Source organism: Phalangium opilio, unplaced genomic scaffold (assembly GCF_054372755.1).
Source record: "Phalangium opilio isolate 3A_F unplaced genomic scaffold, DU_Popi_V2 ptg000031l_1, whole genome shotgun sequence".
NCBI lineage: Eukaryota > Metazoa > Arthropoda > Arachnida > Opiliones > Phalangiidae > Phalangium > Phalangium opilio.
This window is the reverse complement of record NW_028324158.1, coordinates 13,924,568-13,944,197: the sequence shown is the minus strand read 5'-3', so window position 1 is coordinate 13,944,197 and position 19,630 is coordinate 13,924,568. Positions and strand designations below refer to the sequence as shown.

Sequence of the window (19,630 nt, the reverse complement as noted above, 5' to 3'; positions counted from 1 at the left end):
AGTATGGGGTAGTATTTGAGCGCCTTAGTTGGCAGTAAAACTAGCATTTAAGAACCGGTTTTTAGTAATAAAACGTCAAAAATTATATTAAAAAAATATCACACAGGTCTTCTTTAGTATTCAAGGAGTTAACCGTAAAATTACTGTAAATTTACAAAATTCCTATCGAAAAAAATATCTCAAAATCTTCCCTGACACTTTAGTAATGAATTTCCAATTAAGAGTAATTACAATTTCTCGTGATTAATTGCTATAAAACTCCCTAGAACAAATTTTTAACGATACCTCCTCTTCTAAATCTTAGCAGAATGAATTACGCCCTAGATTTTCATTTTTGCAGTTTTATAAAAGGATTCTGCGCAGTAGAAAGTAAAAGAAGGGGTGAAAAATTAAAAATGTGCTTCCAAAAAAGACAAAATTGATTACACAAAAAATAAAAAATAAAATTTCTACATGAACGTTTTTGAAAGGGGCGCCCAAATTTCTCTAACCCATCTTCTTGCTCTTGAACTCCTAAAATCCGGAAATTCGTCTTTTTTATAAAACTTAATGCAAAAATATAGTAACTATCAATTTTAAAATTAATATCCTCTAGCGGTGGTTCACGGCGCGATGTAAATAACTCAAGAAGATGACTTTCCCGCCCCTGTAGTGTTTGCTTGTCTTCAGAAATTAATAGAACAGTCTATAGACAAACAGATACTACATTTTTGCAGTTAAGTTCCAATGGAAAAAAACGTATGTAACTTCAAGATTGATTAAAACCCTAATAACGTTAAAAATGAGCAAAGAAAATCTTTCCTGAAGATCAGCGGACGCAAAAAAAATCATTTTTCTTCTATCGAGATCGAGGGGGAAGATAATCCATATTAATTTGTATAACAAACTCAATTGCAAATCTTCAAAACGAGCAACTATCTAACCCCTCGATCCAGAAAATAAAGCTAGTAAAACGAAGAAAGTTACCTTAGCGTATGAAAACGAGTTAGTTCCTTAATATTTTTATAATCGCGTGCTTAAATCATTTTAAAAACCTTACTAAGAGGCACCTTAAGCCTAAATTACTTCACCATAATTCATAAAGTCAATATCTTAAATTATAAACGCGTGAAAGATACGTGGTTTTCGAGTTAAGATACGCAGCTGCAACTTTCTACCTTTTCATCCTAAGCCTAACATACTAACGATTATATTGTTAAGATAATTTTAATTGGGAATCGATTGTGGTTAAGATAATGGTTCCTTTTAGTTAAATATACTGTTTTGTTAGAGGCCAGAATACCCGAAATTTGCAGGTGGGCTAACGAATAAATCACGTGTCTTATCGGGCTTGTTTTTCTAGTGTCTGTCCTAAAAATATCAGTTAAGTTTGTAATGATTTATTTGCGGTGCAGAGTTTGTTTTCAAGAGCGTATTTAAAGGGAATATAACCCTTTGGTTAAAATGCTTGTCAACCCATCACCCATGCAGGTACTTCTCTTTGTTGTGATGGACAACCCAAAACTTGATAAGATAAAATATTTCAATATCTGTAATTCGTATTTGTTTAATTTTAGATTGTTTCAAGAGCTTAAGACAAATAAATCTCACTTTAAAAAGGAATATAACCCGTTAAAACACTTGTCAACAAACCCATGTACTTGCTACTTAAGTTGCAACGCTTTGTTGCGTAAGAAATCTTAAAGAAATACGCATAAAATATTTCAATATCTGGCACTACAGTCACACTCCAACAATTTATCGTTTCAAAAAGTTATCTATAACCCCCCAAAAAAGATATCGAAATTTAATCTTTAAAATTCTTGGAGGGTAATTGAAATCGATACAAATTGGATTAATGTTACGTCATTTTATCTCGTGTTCCATAATTTTTCCTTTAAAATTTCAACCGTTTCTAAAAAAATTGGAAACTCTTTACAGAGAGCCAAGGGGTGGTTTGCTTTTCACATTTAATTTGTGGTTTTCATCGAATTTGATGAGATAATCGAGGAAAGTAAAAACGAACCGAGGGTATATAATCTCTTGTAAATGTTGTAAGGCTATACTAAATAACAGTATTAAACTGGATACACATACTCTACACTCCACACTATGTAATTTCATTTACAGGGGGCCTAAGTCGATATATAGAAAACTTGTTTTAAAAAAGGTAGTAGAAATTAATTCAATTTAATTTAACTTAGTTTAAAAGCGATATTGAGAAATTTATCTAGAAAAAATACAGTATTTCCCAAAAACGGTGAACGTTAGGGTTAAATGGATAATCAATTAATTTTGAGTCGAAAATTTAATTGGTATGCACGTGCAAGGGGGGGGGGTAGTTAGGATTGTAGTATATCAAGGTCACTATGAACTCCGTGAACTAATCTAAGTTACCCCAAATATTTATTTTTATTTTTATTTTTACAAATAACTAAACTACTATAGAATCATAAGTTGTGGGTGGTCCTTTTTGTCGGCGAGTTTATGGCATTTAATAACAGCTTTCATCTAAGTTTTTATTGACGAGATGAAACGTTTAAATGGTTTAATGGACCACTTTAAGCGGTGGTTTTGTATTCCGTTTTTTCTTAACTTTCATTACATCTTTGAAAGAATGGCATATATTGTTCTTAAAAAACCCATAACAGCGCTAGATAATTTTATCAAACCCATTTATATGTTAATCAAATTCTTCTTAGTTTAAATTTGAAGATGAGCTATATAGTTTTGACCTTCCACTCTGTGTGGGCTAACTAATTATGATTTACGGTGTTTTAGTGTTTAAAATACAAATATTTAGTTTCTTAATGAATATGGTCGTTAAAAAAAATTAAATGGGCCACCTACGAAGCTGCAATGAGTTGCGGTTTCGTTATAACAATGTTACGTATTGTAAAAACAATAGTTTAACGTCTTTCTAGTCCCTAGGGTTCAAAGGTTAGGGCTGTTATGATGGTTTTGCATATTTCTGCTTTAGTGAGACAGTTAATTCAAATTTATTTATTTATATATTCTGGTGAAAATTATTTTTACTTCGCTGAAGTCAGTATAGACAACTCAAAAATAACCCTAAGGTCAAAAATAATGTTCCCACGATCTTAAAATGATATCAAATAATTCATGAAAGCATGCTCAAGGGTTACCTAGAGATACCTTCTCGGTCCCAAGCCGTTTAACCCCACTAAACTTCACCTATCAAGATAAATTTCAAATACAATGTAGCATCGATTAAAAATGACAAATTTGAGCTCTGAAGAGTGCAAGAACCTTTATGCCTTATATCTTATCACAAAGACAAGCTTAAACTTCAAAATAAAAGTTTCACATAAGAAAAAAACGAAAGTATATAAGATAAGACAGATAGTTCCATCATAATATCATATAGAATTTTTATAAATTTTAAAACATAAAAACCACCTATCACAGCCAACGTTTTGTAGGCCTATAGTGTTCATTTCTGCAGGCTCATATACTGAATATATTAAAACATAACGCTTACTAAGGTCTACAGGCCTAAAGACCAGAGGCAAAAAAGTAATCAATTTTCAAGGTGTTACGTTAGATTTTGAAGCTTTGACTTCACTGTTAAGTTATACGGAGGAAGACAAAGATAAAGTGGTACTGTACTAAATGTAAAGGTAAACGCTTTGGTTTGGAAAGAAAGGGTTCAATGAATTATATACTTTGATATATTGTACGCATAATGGGGTGAAGTAGAACAGCTGAGATATTTCATATAGTTAGCTATTATTCAACTTGTCAAACAGCGAAAAAAATTTCTTTTTGGAATTGATTTACAGAAACACTAACTTGCAGCAATTGTAAGCTTGTCATAATTTACATTTTCAGCTTAGGGAACTGGTGTATTTTAACACGGTTAGGTTTTCAAAATTTGCATTCAACGTTAGAGGACCCTGTAGGCTTACTTATCTTAAACTGTAATGGTCGTATACAAAAAAATTCAAATCAGTGTACTCACCCAACTTAACGTCCAAACTCCATCCACGATCCTTCGTTGTTTAGTCCGTATTTCAAATATAAGAAGTCCATGATGACGTGTGTTTTTGGAATGTAAATGCATCTATAGAAAAATAAAGAGGAAATGTTTTTTAATTATAGTAAATATATAAAAGGTTTAAAAGGGTTAAATCGTGAAAATATGCTAATTAGATTCATATTGGGCAAAATAAAGGTGCCGACAAAATGCAACTAATTCTTTTATAACAAGGTTATTTTTTTAATTAAAGGCGGTTTGTTTATATCCATAATTTTCAAGGTGACTGTCGACACCTTATAATAATAAGTTCTCTAAATATCATTTATTTCAAAAATACGAAAGAATTCAAAGTCATATAATCGCCGAAAACTCCCAAAAAGTCAAAAATTGCAAACCAAATTGATATACAGCTTACGTGTGCGCAAATTCAACGCGGGAACGGTATATCTTTAGTGTAGAAAACACGTGTTTATCCGATTTAAATTCGATCCCTTCTAAGATCGCAAATCGATACGCGGTTAAACTATTAGTCATACGCCTATTTTAGGTGGTTTGACCCCTAACCTTACATTTAAAAGTGCATTCCGTTTGGGTGGATTTTAGTTGGGTCTAATAACTTAAGAGGAAATGTACAGTTTCCACAATTTTTTAAAGAAAAATTGTAATTCAGGAATTCTTCTAGGCCTAGGTTGTATTTTGCGAAATAGAGACCCCCACTTTGGGAAAATCATAAATAAATCGAACACATAATTGGAAAAAACTAAATTAACTAACTTAATATATTTATTAATTATACTAAAGTACACGGAAGGTCACTTGGTGAGCACCCCCGGAAATGTTTTCTTTCTAAAATTACAAAATATTTTCAGGCCAATTTAAGTTAAAGAGGCGGGTTTTAGGTACAGCCCCCTTTAGCTCGTATCGTTAATAAAGTTGGGGGTATATTGTATACATCCAAGCGAATTTGACACTTAAAACCAAAATTACTTGTTTCATAAAAACTAAAGTACCCGTATAGCTCAAAGCCCCACAAGTATAATTTAACAATCCACTTTAAGTAGCGTATCCTCTTTCAACCGCCTATTAAGAGCAATTAAGTACCCTAATTAAAAAGCTCGTTCTAATTAAATACGGCGTGAAAGAACGTCCGTAAAAAGGGTGGGGCCTCCCGAAACGTTTTCCCCCGTTTTCTCTTAGATTTAGTGGAAATAAAACGGAATTGTTTCAAAATAAATTGATTTAAGATCTCTCCTATTGAAACAAAGGACACTAAAAATGTTTGTAGGCAGCTAGAAATAGCTCAAACAACGTTGAAAAATAAGTTATTTTTACTTCTCCGCTGTAATCCTTAAAACGTTTCGCTTCACTAAGCCTAACGACTAAAAAGATTGGCACATTGGGTAACGTTACGTAATAAGCTAACCCATACCCCATCCTAGACTGTCTGAAATGATACTATGTTTGCCTTATAATTGACAAATTAAGTTGACAGTGAGTAGAAACAGGAAACAAATACAAATTTTCTTGGTTTTAATAACAATAGATTGAAAGCCTGAGGTGACTGTATACTAGTCATAGTTTCAAATGAAACAAACGGAGTTTGTTAAGCCTTTGCGATTATCAGACTAAGCAGACGACGGAAATAGATGACTACATTAATTAATTAATTAATTAATTAATTAGTTAGTTTTGTTCTATGACTGTACGACCTTGATATAATAATTTAATTGATATTTAACATATTACCCGCACCGATTGCACCATATATATTTTGTATTCATGTACCATTCTCAAATTAAAATCAACAATAAATTCAATTAAGACAACCGCACGCAAAACCAAAGCGGAAAAGAAAGAAAGGGGCTCTAATCCTTGCACTGACGACAGCTCTAATTGATTTCAAATGAAAATAATTCGCCTTCGCAGTGCTCAGCAAGCATCTCGAGACAATCTAATCTTTACTTTCTTTAATTTCTTGTTTTTGTTAAGACGCGTGTGTCATCGGTGCCGCGCCATAAGGGTCTCTTAAAAAATTCTAGTATATAACCCTTTCGGCAAGTTAGATAAGTCCCACCCAACCAAACCAAAAGAAAGAAAGAAAAATTCAAAATCAAAGAAAACCAAAGTAGCTAGAGTTAGAACTAATACAAAAATAAAACTAAATAGAGACTTCATTCTAATTTGTTGACAGAGATGAACGTCGTGTTAAACTTCCAAATTTTTAAAGGGGACAGTTCATTTAAATCTCTGTTGTTTTCCCACGCTCTCGTGTTCGGTAATTGATGTATAACATTGTTAGGCAAATAAAAACATAGCCGCTTTTTTCGTTTTTATAAACTTCAAAAAGACTAATAGCGGAGAGAGGATAGATTAATTGAATACTCGCATGTTTAAAATAACAAAAACTGTTTAGTTTTGTCTGTCGTAAGCGGCAGACTAAATAATCAAGCTCTGATTTGGAATTTACGCCTTGTCAGGCTATTTTTCAACAGATTCAACCAAATTTTTTTGCGTAGAATAGTTCATTAAACCATATAGAAGAATTAGGTAAATAAATTTTAATTTTAATGGTAACCAATTTTGATGAAAATTGGCGCCAAGCATCTTTGTTTGTGCTAGTGATACACATTCGATATAGAGTAATTCAACAACGTATCATGACATCTGTTCATCAAAGTCATTATTCCATGTCGGCTAAGATTAAAGACATCTACACACACGCCATAATTTTCTTACACCCCAAATATTTATTAGCCCATCAATTAAAAAAGGGGGTTGTTATTATTAATTGCAACCTTGGCCTCTTAGGAACCCTTTCAAAAATAAACCCTTTATGCTCTGACAGTTTCGCATAAACGTCTTGGTTGGTTCCTTTCTGCCAACTGAAGACAGCCAAAAACACCGATTAGAGACGCTTGTTTCCTTCTTTTTCCTAGACAAAGTTATAAACCCCTTTAGTTCCGCGTGTTATCGGATTTCTTTAGCCCTAAATCCCCGGGAAATTGAAATCCATACTGGTTCTAAACATTCGGAGAATGCAAGGAACCAAGGCTTAACAAAAACACCATTTCAAACTTCGAATTGAACCGCTAAGCCTAAATTTCAAACTAACCTCAGACTACGCGGGAAACGTTGCATCCGTAAGTCACGTGAACTGGTTCTAATCATACATCGAATACAAAGACAAACAAAGGCTTAACAACACCAAACTTTTAACTGAATCGCTAAGCCTAAATTTCAAACTAACCTTGGACTACCCAATATGTACTTGGGGAAAAATTTAACCCAGCTAGACTAACTGGTAATCTCAAGTTACGCCGACATTAAACATATCTTTCAAGAGATTGACAACGTTTGGTGTTTGGTGGTGGTGTTCCGACTGTCGCCTTTTAAAGTTCTGGTACGAGATGATGTCTTTCGCGAGTAGGAGCGAATATTTATTTTTAGTATGTACTTTCAATCCAGGAAGGATTTAAATTCAGTGTGGAATTTGAGTTTCTTATTTCCTCGTCGTGGTTAAGCCTAAATAAACCCTCTCCCTTCCTGAGTGACTAACTCCGCGTTGGGTCTCCATTTATAAAGTATGACGATGTTAAGTAAGTACTTGGGTTTATAATAAAAGACGGTGGTTCAAAGCGTGCCGCCTCGCGAAGGAATATCACTGTCTCTCAGATACTTGATTCATATCATACTGACATAATCTAAGACTTAAATCTCTATTTTTATGTAGGGGGTAGGCCTATACCATTAACTCTTTAGAAATGTTGTTAATTTTAAAACCGTGGTTACCTTTTTTTATAAACTCTTCTCTTTGACATCTTAACCCTAATTTTTCTTTCAATGACTTTGCCTATTTGTTAAGCCTTATTTGTTTGCTTAAATCGTCAAACCTTTAATCGGTTCCATTTTAGAACAGGAATGTTTATACCTACTAATATATGTTGGTTGAATTAAACTAATTAATATACTTAAAAATCATTTAATTAAATTGTTGATGTACGAAGTCAACAAAATCTTTCTACCCCTTTAATAACCTTCAAACGTTTTTGAGTAATTAAAAATACCAGTTGCAAGATGTCTATTTTTATAATATCTCTTGAATCCAGGCCCAGTAAGTAAAGACTACATACACTATTAAAATTTATGAAGATACCTTAATGATAACCAACCGGTAGAACGGTATCTAAACTTCTATCTTCTGTTAGGAAAAAAAAACTTTCTCGTATAAAAAACTTCAAAATTTCGGGCATAGTTTTTATTTAGTTTGATGCCAACTAAGTCACGGACGGGCTCCGGTGTAAGAAATATTTGAATGCGTGCAGGGCAGGCTTGATGAAAAGAATCCAAGTACTTTTACCAACCAATTTAAAAAGAAAACCTAATTTCGCGGCTGTTCTTTTGTTGAGTCAAATTTCTTTTTATTTTTTTTTCACCTAGGGTATATAACAAAGTGTAATCAGGGCCCGATTCCCGAATAGTGTGTCATGGCCTTTTCCCTATTTTTATTTTGCAAAAAAAAAAAAAAAAAAAAATCATTATTGTCTGCGGAGCGCATTGCTTTCAAATTGAAGGAATCATACTATTACCGACCAGGGTTAATAGATACTTAAGATACGCGAGATTGGATATGAGGTTGGATCAAAAGAAACGAAAAACGAAAGTTTCTTGCGGTCATTATTTTAAAACACACGTATCAGATGATCAGGGAGTTTCTATATGGTTCCGGGAGTAGGGTAAATAAGGGTAGCTTGTTTCGTCGCGATCGTTGTAGGAAACCGGGAGAGGGGAACCAGTGAATGCGCAGAACGATGCGCGGGAACGAACCTAGGGTCTGTTCCATAAGGGGGTGTAGCGTTAACCAAGATAACCGTGGACGTACCTCCTTCTATAAAGTCTCTCAGGACGAGAGAACGCACCACGTGATCATTGTAGGATACGTCAGAAATTTACTAAATGATTCTTACAACTGAATGCTCAGAACGATGCGCCCTGGGTCTTAGGTGAGGTGGTAATATTATCCAAGGTAACCCAGGGAAGATTCAAGTAGGCCCAACAAACCTCAAAATGTTTAGCAAATTTTTCCTTTATAACCAACCTCGTATGATCTACTAACATTGTCCCGTCATTACTACGTATAGAAAACAAATTTTATGACAGATCCCTGTAGCACTAAGTACTTAAAGGCTGCGGAGAAATTTGTGTGTGAGTGGGTGTTTCCTAAATTTCACTTTTACTATTTTATTTTTTATCCTGATGTCTAAATGTTTTATTGTCTTTTATGTTTTTGTATTCGGTACTAAACGTCTGAAACCCTTTGTCAGCAAGAAAGAAAGAAGGGGGAAATTCAGGGTTGGCATACCATCATATTTGACCCCAATGACCTTTTGAAAAGGAATCTGTCCTTGATGTTGTGGGCGGTGTAATAATCCTTCGGATCTCCGTGGGTTGATCTATTTGAATCATAAACTGTTACTGCGTCGTGTAAAACTTGAAACAACTATTAATATAAAGAGTTGATAGTTCCTGTATAGGGTTAATGTTGATAGTAGTTGTTATGAACATTCAAATTTAGCTCCCCTTTTATGTAAATTATACCTTTATGACTATGATCATGCAGTGAGTTTGATTTAGTATATAGGTATGTAATCATAGTGACCTCAATTTAAAACATTCTTTTCAATTTTCTTAAAATATCCGTTGATCTACAGCTAATTAAACCAAAGGCGGGGATTAAGAAAAATCTATTCTTCTCAGTACCTTTCCAGGCTTTCCATGTATTGGCTCAAAATCAGTTAATTAATATAAGGAAGTAACAATATTTATAACACATTGTTGAAAACCATTTATATATATAAGTAATTTTGAATATGCGTAATTTTGGTAGCTGTTACCTTGAAATACAGTAATGAATACCATTTTTGAAGTATCGCATTAAGTCATAAACATAAAGGCTTAGTACAACGCGGAAATTACAAAGGGAGGGGGTGACACTCTTTTTCCCTCAAAATGGCGGAGAATTTTACAGAGTGGAAGGTAAAGTGTGTGTGGGAAGACACATTTGGTCCTGAAGTTTCATATTAGAGATTTTCAGCACCCAACGGTATAGTAATTATACTGCTTTTCACAAGGAAAAATTATATATAATTCAACACTAATTACACTAATTAAAAAAAGCATGTTTTGAATATCGAGTGTACATATATAATTTTCACGACTAGCCTACCTTGATGCATATTAATATCTTAAGAAATAAATTTATTACAAAATTAAATAAGGGTGCTTAAAAGAAAAGCGGCATTTTAAACGTGTCTCAACAGTAATTAACCCTGAACTACAGAGACTTTAAAACATCAAAGAAAAAAAAGCAAACTTGTTAGAACCTTAATTGGTCCGATTAGTTTAAAAAATTATAGCTTGTCCTCACGTTTAAGTTCGATTTAATTGCTAAGATCACGAAATTTCGTGTTGGTTGCTGCTAAGCAAATTTAGTGTAGAAATTATACCTTTTTTTAAGTAATGAAAAGTATACATGTTCTTAATTTCACTTTAAACGTCATTATGCTAAACCCACGCAGCCCGCATTTGATAAAATCGAGGGGGTATTCACTCATAGTTGAAAAACGAAGAAGTAAATATACTAAATACTACTAACACTTAATCGGAGTATGTACAGGGGAAACTGCTAGTTAGTAACCCCTCGAATAAAAGACCTATTTGATTCTTCTAAAGCCTGCCTGCTGCGCCTGCGTCAACTATCTATTCAATAGACGTTTAATTGACATTACAAGAGATGGTGCAATAACTGATGAAAACAGGTCTTGTTAATAGTGTAGGAATTTGGTGATGGTTATAGATACAGGGTGTTTTTGAAAGGTCCATCACAAATTAAGGAGCGTGATTATTGGACCAAACTGAGTGAAACGTATCAAAGAACATGGGGTCTACAACATTTAGTTTCGGAGATATGGCCCCCCAAACATTTGCCCCAAAAACGAAAAAATATCCCAAAATGTGGAGTAAGGGTTATTGCCATTACCCAACTTGTTTCGAAGTCATAGAGAATTTCAATAGCCTTGAATTTGAGAAACACTAATGTAACTTTAGATAGCAGAAGGGTATAAATGGGTAGAAGTACGCGTACGGCGGTAATGTTAAACTAATACCAAGTGTCATAGTGTTTTAACATTTCTCAGCACCCAGTAAAATGGTTGCGATTGAAGGTTGAGTTTGTTCATTACGTTAGTGTTTGATGTGTCACAGAGAAAACGCCATGATACGATCCCAATGTAAATGTATTTTTTATTAGTTCTTCATTCTTAATCTGTAACAAATAACTACTACAAGAATTGTTCAAAGTGTTCACCACCCGCGTTAAGGCAAACTTGAACACGCCTTACAAACGATTCCCTAACACGTTGCAAAATGCCTGGAGTATCGCGAATAGTTTGACAGGCATTAACGATTCGTCGACGAAGCTCTTCCACATCAGGTACTTCACTCTGATAAACTATGTCCTTCAAGTGGCCCCAAAGGTAGAAATCGCACGGGTTAAGGTCGGGTGATCGAGCAGGCCATTTCACGGGTCCACCTCGACCTATCCACCGAAAAGAGAACGTCGCGTTAAGGTGAGCTCGGACAGCGAGACTGAAATGTGGTGGTGCACCGTCATGCATGAACTACATTCTGCGCACCAAACCTAAGGGCACGTCGTCAAGTAATTCCGGTAAAACGTCTTGTAAGAATTGTAGGTACGCCTCACCGTTTAACCTGGGCTGTAGAAAATAAGATCCAATTAAATTGTCACCTACAATACCGCACCACACGTTTAAACTAAATTGTACTTGGTGAGATTTAACGAGCGTTGCGTGAGGGTTTCTTTGGGACCATTGATGCTTATTATGCAGGTTAATAATACCATCTTGCGAAAAATTAGCTTCGTCTGTGACTAACAGACTACGCGGGAAATCAATGGCGTTTATCAATGCGTCGTGGGTAGTCCGCGGAATTCAAACCTTGAACCTTTTGAAAATGGTAAGAATGAAACTGGTGACTTTTGAGGATTTTCCACACGAGCACGTGACCAACGCCTAATCGCTTACTCACCTGGCGGGTACTTGCTTCTGGTTCGTCCTCGAAAATAGTAAGGACTTCGTCTTCTACGGCCTCTGGGACTTCTTGCCCTCTAGGTTGAGGTCCACCATTTTACTGGGTGCTGAGAAATCTTAAAACACTATGACACTTGGCATTAGCTTTACATTACCGCCGTACGCGTACTTCTACCCATTTATACCCTTCTGCTATCTAAAGTTACAGTAGTGTTTCTCAAATTCAAGGCTATTGAAATTGTCTATGACTTCGAAACAAGTTGGGTAATGGCAATAACCCTTACTCCACATTTTGGGATATTTTCTCGTTTTTGGGGCAAATGTTTGGGGGGCCATATCTCCGAAACTAAATGTTGTAGACCCCATGTTCTTTGGTACTTTCCGCTCAGTTTGGTCCCATAAACACGCCCCTTAATTTGTGATGGACTTTTCAGAAACACCCTGTATATCGGTTTTGTATCGAAGACTATCTACACTAACCTTGAAATAATGTTTTTTTATATAACAGAGTTGTTGGTGTATTTCTTTTTATATAACTTTGTCATTGAGATTACGGGCAGATTTTTATTTTTTTAACGATTTCCGTTTTGGTTATATAGTCGTTACTAGCACTTTTATCTTCTCGGAATTACCCCGGGTCGTTGTGGATTTAATATTTCATCAATTAGTCATGGTTTTGTCGGATTACTTAGCTTAGAATAGACCATTGCGGAAATTACACACCAAGAGGCCGCCAAGAAACGCCGCTAGAGGCAGCACGAATTGGTTTATTGAACTCGGGCTCCGTCTGGCGTTGCTTGTGGGCACGAGGCATAATACCCCAATGGCAGCCTCGCCCCTGTGAATTGATTTCTCCGTAAGTAATTTTTAAAATTGTCTATTCCGTGCTGTTTCTAATAATCAAATTTAACCCTTTTGATAAAATATGAAATATACGATTTCTAGTTCATAAAACAGGCATAATCTACAGCGGGGCAACACGATTAACATTCTTAAACGCGTCTTAAATACTTTACAAAATGTTTCCGTCATACCGCAATTAAACGTCAACTCTTATTACGATAAACTCGTGCGGCTTAAACCCACTCTTAAATCAAACTTAATACCCATCATGCCCCGCGTTCTTTGAAAGAGAGAGAGAGCTCAATTAGCGAACTAAGGGAAGAAATTAAGCGATTAATAAAAGAGGCTAAGATAAGGGAAGAGGGAATCTTACTCCAATTACATCCATTCAAAGCCCCATTTTTAGGGAAAAGAAATGAGGTAACGACCGGTAAATTGCTCTATTTGGGGCTCCCATATTTTATACTGTATAACCTCTGGAGGTTTGTATATACCTTTATAGGTCTTCCTTCCTATTACCACCACCATTCACTACACGCGTCACCTTTTTAAGCCTTGGTTTAAAGTTAAGCCTAATTCTCTTCAAAGTAGATACCGACGACTGATTACTCTATACAGAATACTTTGCAAGAGGATGCATGCGAAACATCCCTTCCGACCGCGAACAAATTGCCCAAGCTTGAATCTATCCCTAACCTAAAATTAGATTGTGTTTAAAATGGACGAGAGCTTCGAAAACACACACACAAGAAAGAAAAAAAAAATCATCCTTTATAAGAAAAGAAGACGTTTAGTAAACGCCTTTAGATCTAACTTCGGATAAAATTTGGTGTTTTTTAAAGGAGAGATGATCGGAGACGCAGGGTGTCAGAGGTACGATTGAAACCATGGATTCATTAACTTCTACAATAGGTCATAATTAAGACATTGTCATTAAAGTAGAACGTTGATTAGTCGACCAAAGAGTTCAAGGTCATAAAAGTCTTACTGGATACTACCTACTCTGTCTTCAATTCGTCTTTGATTCTGTTAATAAACTTCGAATGGTTGATCTCTTTTCAAAAGTCAGTGCGTTGGTCCCACCACCTTATTTTCTTACAATTAAAAGCATTTCACCCGACCTTTAATCGGTGGTGATGGTAATAGTAGGTATAGGCCTAATCCAGTTTAACCAGTAAGACAGTCCCCTTTGTTTTTTTAAAAGGGCTAGGTCTGACAAGCTAAATATAGACTTTTTGATCGTGCATGCACTTTTGGGCGCGCGTCTGTATCAAAAGCGTAAAATAAATTTTTGATTCATCCATCTATCCAGTATCCATCCATCCCCCCTCTATAGCATCACTTTTCCACTTCTCTATCTTTATTATTGCCTTACGACGATGTCCTTAACTGGGCCTCAATCCTTAAGAATACAATCATCCCTCATTTCGCGTGCCTGGCTCCAGATCCGAGGCTTAACTTCGATGCCTTCCTTTTCCCGCCACTTCTACTGACAACATCACGAGCGCACGCGCTATAGGAATTAACCCCAAAGTGTATGGTATATAGACGATTAAATCGCCTTGCGGTTATACTTATTTTTTCTTCTTTTCTTTTTTTAATGCCATACGATGGACAGGCAATGGTTTCCCCATATCTTTTGATATTACTGACATGCTTGAGATTCGGGGGATCAAATTGTCAAAGTCAAAGTAACCTGGTATACTGTTCTTCAATATGGAAAGACACTTCAAAGTGCTAGTGGATTTTCTATGCATGCACTCGAGTTCAAACTAATTTGCGTATTACTCGAGCACTGATTGTCGTAACCCCAAGTATTAGGCACCGTTGGAAAGGCAAGAAATAGGACTATAACATACTAGAAGGACTTTGCTCTATCTCTTATAGAACCAGAGTTAAAAGGTGTTATGTAAATATGCCCCTGTTAACACATGTTCATGAACATTTCGCTTAATTACTCGGGTCCTGATTGTTGTAACTCCAAGTATTAGGCACCATTGGAAAGACAAGAAATAGGACTTTAACATCATCGAAGGACATCCCCGTATCTCTTATAGAACCAGAGTTATAACACTTTAAAGTTGAAGAAGTCCAACAACTTAAGCGTATTACAACCCTTACATCCTCGGTTACAGTCTTCAAAACATTTCAGACAGATATTTCAAGGCAGATATTACCCCCTTATCAGTAAATGTTATATCTACATCCTGATAGAGATATTTTCCATAGATAATCGTTCAAAACAAAATTCAACTTGGCGTACATCAGTTGGCTAACCCTAAAAGAAACAACTCACACCTAGGGCGTGGTTACATCATACCAAAACGAAATAAGACGCGTTAATTAAATTGTAAAGTCGCAGTAGGGAAAGAAAAAAATTCATGGCTATAAAATCTATTAATCATAGTTTGAATTAAAAAGGAAAACATATGAAAAAAAATGTCAGTTGGGGGATTCAATTCCAAAACATTTCTGTAGTTTAACTTCTACTTTAACGCAAACTTCGCTTGCAGACGAAACTCGGTAAAGAAGTCGTAGATCTTTGTCTAATCCAACATTTTCGAGCATCCACCCTCTTGCTACGAAAAACTCTATTTAACTAATTAGATTCAATACGTAAAAAGGCGCAAACGCATCAATCGCCGACCTAAATAAGTCTCATTCCCGCAATATATCTTCACTGACTTTAATTCGGTAAATAAAACCGCACGATCCGTGCTTACACATTTGATTAAAAGCTTTATCTTTTCATGCAAGACTTGAAATCTTGATGTCATATCCCTACTTGGGTACCCCCCGTTCAATTACAGCCAAAATGACGTATCTGTAATAGTAATTTAATATCGACTTACATAGTTTTGCTTTAAAACATTATGTAGGGAAACTTTCGCCTAGGCCTAGGATAGGATTAATGTCATTGGTTTCAGTATATATTTTTTTGGGAGGGCTTTCACAGTTAGTTGATGTGATGGTATTTGCAATACTCAGAAATTTAAGCCAAGGCTTAGAAATACTTCTTAAGATGTCGTACAGTGTTATGATATAAATTGGTTATTTTTACGTCTGTCAAAATGAGTTTATGTTATCATTACTAAATTTCTAACGAAAAGATAACAGATAACATCGAGCTTCCGATGACTTCGTTTTTAGGGTTTTTTTTCTCTAATATGAAAATGCATTTCTCGCAATAATTCTGACATAATAACTTGAAATCAGTCGATGCTCAGTGTTTAATTAATAATTAACTATCATTTATAGTGCCTAATTACGATTAAACCACATACGTTTAGTTAAAAAATTACCAACAACTGTTACCCACAAAGAAATTTAAAAAAACATGTATTTTATATTTTTAAAAAACAAAAGATTCATGCACTTCTGGGAGTTTTTTATAGATATAATTAATAATAAAGATTAAATTTACCCTAATAATAAATTAAATTTAATGAGTCTGAAATCATTTATAACAATAAACGTTGACGTTCTTAACGCCTAGAGCATGCATCCACGTGGAAATTAAACTCTACAGAGGAATAATGTCTATTATTTAATAAAATGAAAAAAACCTTGTAAACTTAATAAGGCATTAAATGAGGCCCATTAAAATTCGCTTAAAAGCATTAAAGCTCTTCTTCATCACGTTTCGCGTACACCATCCCCTTCTAAATATAATTAATTACCCCTTTCTTCTGTATAACTGGTGTTAAAACAAGGAGGCCTTAATGTATGTGTACCCTGGATAGATGTTTGGCCGCCTAACAACGACTTGAACGAATTATAATAACAGATAATATTGAATTATCATTGTGGTAGCCACGCATTTTCTCAACTTATCTAGGCGAATTTTGTGATGGGAAGAGAAGAGTTAAGACTTAGGAAGTGCAATTCGAAACTTGGGCAACCAAAAAAAAAAAACTAAAAACCTATAGGGAAGTGTCATGATCTTGGCGCCGCTTGAATTACGACTGAAGACTGTTTTGAACTATATATTTATATATAAAATGAAGGGGTGCTGACTGCAGCTGAAACCCAAATAGTGACGAGATTCAGCATCTCTCAGTGTTTTAAAATTTATTCATGATACTTTAAAGTCTTTGGAAAGTATTGAAATGGTTCTATTTTTAATATTGTAGTCGGATACTTCCAATACTAATTTACGTTTGTTTTTTGAAACCACGTGACAATTTAAGCGAGTTATAAAGGTCACGGGGGTCAAAACTACGCGTGACACAAGAAGGAGGTGGTGTTTTGGGTTGTTGTCCATCTTGTTATTGATATTAATTTGCTCGGGTTCAACAACCGAGAGACAAGTTAGGCTTAGCAAGTGCCCTTCACACTTTGATATGAAAAGAAGAATCGCGCCGAAACATTACTCTTAGAAAAAGTTTTTATTTTTTTTTTCTTTCTTTAAAATGGCTTCGTTTTGAAAAATCAAGGAAATTTATTGCCATTTCATCTCGTTTCTTTTCTTCAAGATCCTTGGTAGCGTCTTTCTCCTTCCGTTGTGGTCGAGGCTCTGTAATGGGTGTCTTGGTGCGGAAGACGCGGGCAGTATACAGAACTAACCCCAATACGCCCACGAGAATGTATCACAGCCATGTTTTGCCATTAATGCTTAACTGGGCATGTAATATTCAACCCCCATGGTATTTCTTTAATGCTATTTCATAATGCTATCATAATTTAGATAAGTAAGGGTCTACTGTAGGGGCGTATAGTATCGATAAAATTAAAAACCCTGCTGCACGCGCCCGCCATTTTCAGAGCCAGAAGCAACGCCAGATGGAGCTCGAGTTAATTCACTACACGTGGAGGGAGGCTATAGCCGACTTGTGCTGCCATTATAGGGGTGCACGAGTGAAATAACACAAGGTGAGGTAATGGTTCCCGCCAAATCAGCCGCTAGGAGACGCCCCTCTACGAAAACACGTGCTCGTAGCAAATATTCTTTTGACATATACTTATATTGGATATCATAGCCCCTTTGATGTATCACTACTACCCGATTTTCATTGATATTTACAAGGAGTACGAGTGTATCTCAAGGGTAAAGTCTACCTTTTCAAGACAACTATGTTACCAGTAAAGAAAAAAAAAAAAATCACCATTCATTACGTGTTAGGCTTAACAAAAAACATGGAATTTTTCTTACAGGAATATTTAAGTCATTAGTGAAGTATCTTGAAAGCCACTCCTAATTGGACTCCTTAACGATGTCCCGGGGGGCCCTGGCCCCATATTTCTTAAAAAGGGGCCCCTCTTACTTAAGAGTGCTATTTAAAATCTCTCTCAACCGTTTTTAAGGGATTTTCGTTAATTTAAAGAATATTTAACACGTAGAACAGTCTAGAATTCCTAATGAACTTTTGTACTTGAGAATATGCTGGTGCTGGTACGTGGTAAAATGTGGGATCTAACAACCTATGGGTTTCCAAGAATTTTGAAGAGATCTTAACTCCTCGCGTTTTATCTTTTAAAAGTCTATACTGTTGAGAACCGCTTAATTAATTATATGCGGGTTTATTTTTTTCTTTTTTTCGATTTCATCGCTGTCTCAAAAGGGAGGTTTCTAATTCGATAAAAACTCACGTATGCAAAGTATCCCGTCGATCAAGTTTTTATCAAAATTGATTTCTTAGTGTGGGATGCGAAGATACAGAGCCAGTATGGATGAATTTAATTAGGCCTAAGATTTATAGTGACTTTCTTTCTTGAAGAATTAGGCTTAAGATTTACGGGATTTGTCTTTAAAAATTAGGCTTAAGATTTAACTGAATTGGTTTTTTGAAGAATTAGGCTTAAGATTTTACAGAATTGATCTTTGAATAATTAGGCTTACGATTTCACCGAATTAGTCTTCGAAGAATTAGGCTTAACAATGTGTTCTCAAATAAAAAAAAATCAACAACAAAATATTCGAAACATCAAAACTCAACCGGGAACTAATCACTCAAAAAATAATCATGACACACAAATTTCTAGCAACATAATTAAAGCTACCATCATATTTTAAATTGAAAAAAAAAAAGAAAAAAGATTTTAAAATAATTTCAAAGTGGCGCCAAGGAAGTCTTCAAACAAGATTAATTCTTGTTCGTCAAAGATTTTTATTTTATTATTCATGATTTTTAAAAAAGGGGGTTCCTGATTATGAATTCATATTTTTAATAAAACCTGCACTCTTATCTTTCAGAAGACGTTTAAAAATTTGTTTTCAATTTGGTTGAAAGACGGTGTTTCAAAATTACTACAAGGTTAAGTAAAGTTGTTCCCAAAAAAATGGAAGCTATCCAAGAAATTAGTTTCGGCGCGTTTCGAACCACGTGACACGTGATATAATTAAATATTCCTTTTTATTTAGTTACTGTTTCGAGCCAGGAAAAGTCACTTTTCGCGTTGCACACGACGTGCTCCGCTAACTCTTTGAGTAGTACAAGTGCCTTTTCTCTACGTAACCATGAGCATAAATTTAGATGTCAAAATAGAAAGCCCGCATGGCCATGGATACACCCGGTACACCCTCAGATTTTGTTTTTTAAATAAAAATTAAACCAATGCCAAGGATATTAGGGATGGTTCTTAACTTCTTTAAAAACAAATTTCAATAATTTAGAGGTAAATAGACCTTTTATAAAAGGGGTATGTGGACACAAGTCCATCTTAATTTACGTGGTCAAATGCGCTGGTCAGACTCTAAATTACC

General features: G+C 35.1%; 2 protein-coding genes and 1 long non-coding RNA gene across 4 annotated transcripts in view; 1 reads left to right on the top strand and 2 right to left on the bottom strand.

Moving 5' to 3' along the window:
* The window catches only part of LOC149690822 (uncharacterized), a 35,812-nt gene that overhangs the window by 1,482 nt on the left and 14,700 nt on the right, over positions 1-19,630 (top strand). The gene's annotated exons all lie outside the window — the stretch shown is intronic.
* LOC149690823 (uncharacterized) overlaps positions 1-19,630 on the bottom strand; it is a 170,035-nt gene that overhangs the window by 138,335 nt on the left and 12,070 nt on the right. Inside the window, exon 2 of the mRNA XM_089870678.1 lies at positions 3,962-4,063. Coding sequence (XP_089726804.1) covers positions 3,962-4,063 — 102 coding nt within the window. The remainder of the gene's footprint in view (positions 1-3,961; positions 4,064-19,630) is intronic.
* Positions 11,256-12,527, bottom strand: LOC149690824 (uncharacterized). Its single transcript, XR_016383818.1, has 2 exons — positions 12,083-12,527; positions 11,256-11,998 (listed from the first exon to the last, which is right to left on the bottom strand). It is a non-coding gene; the product is annotated as an uncharacterized LOC149690824 (long non-coding RNA).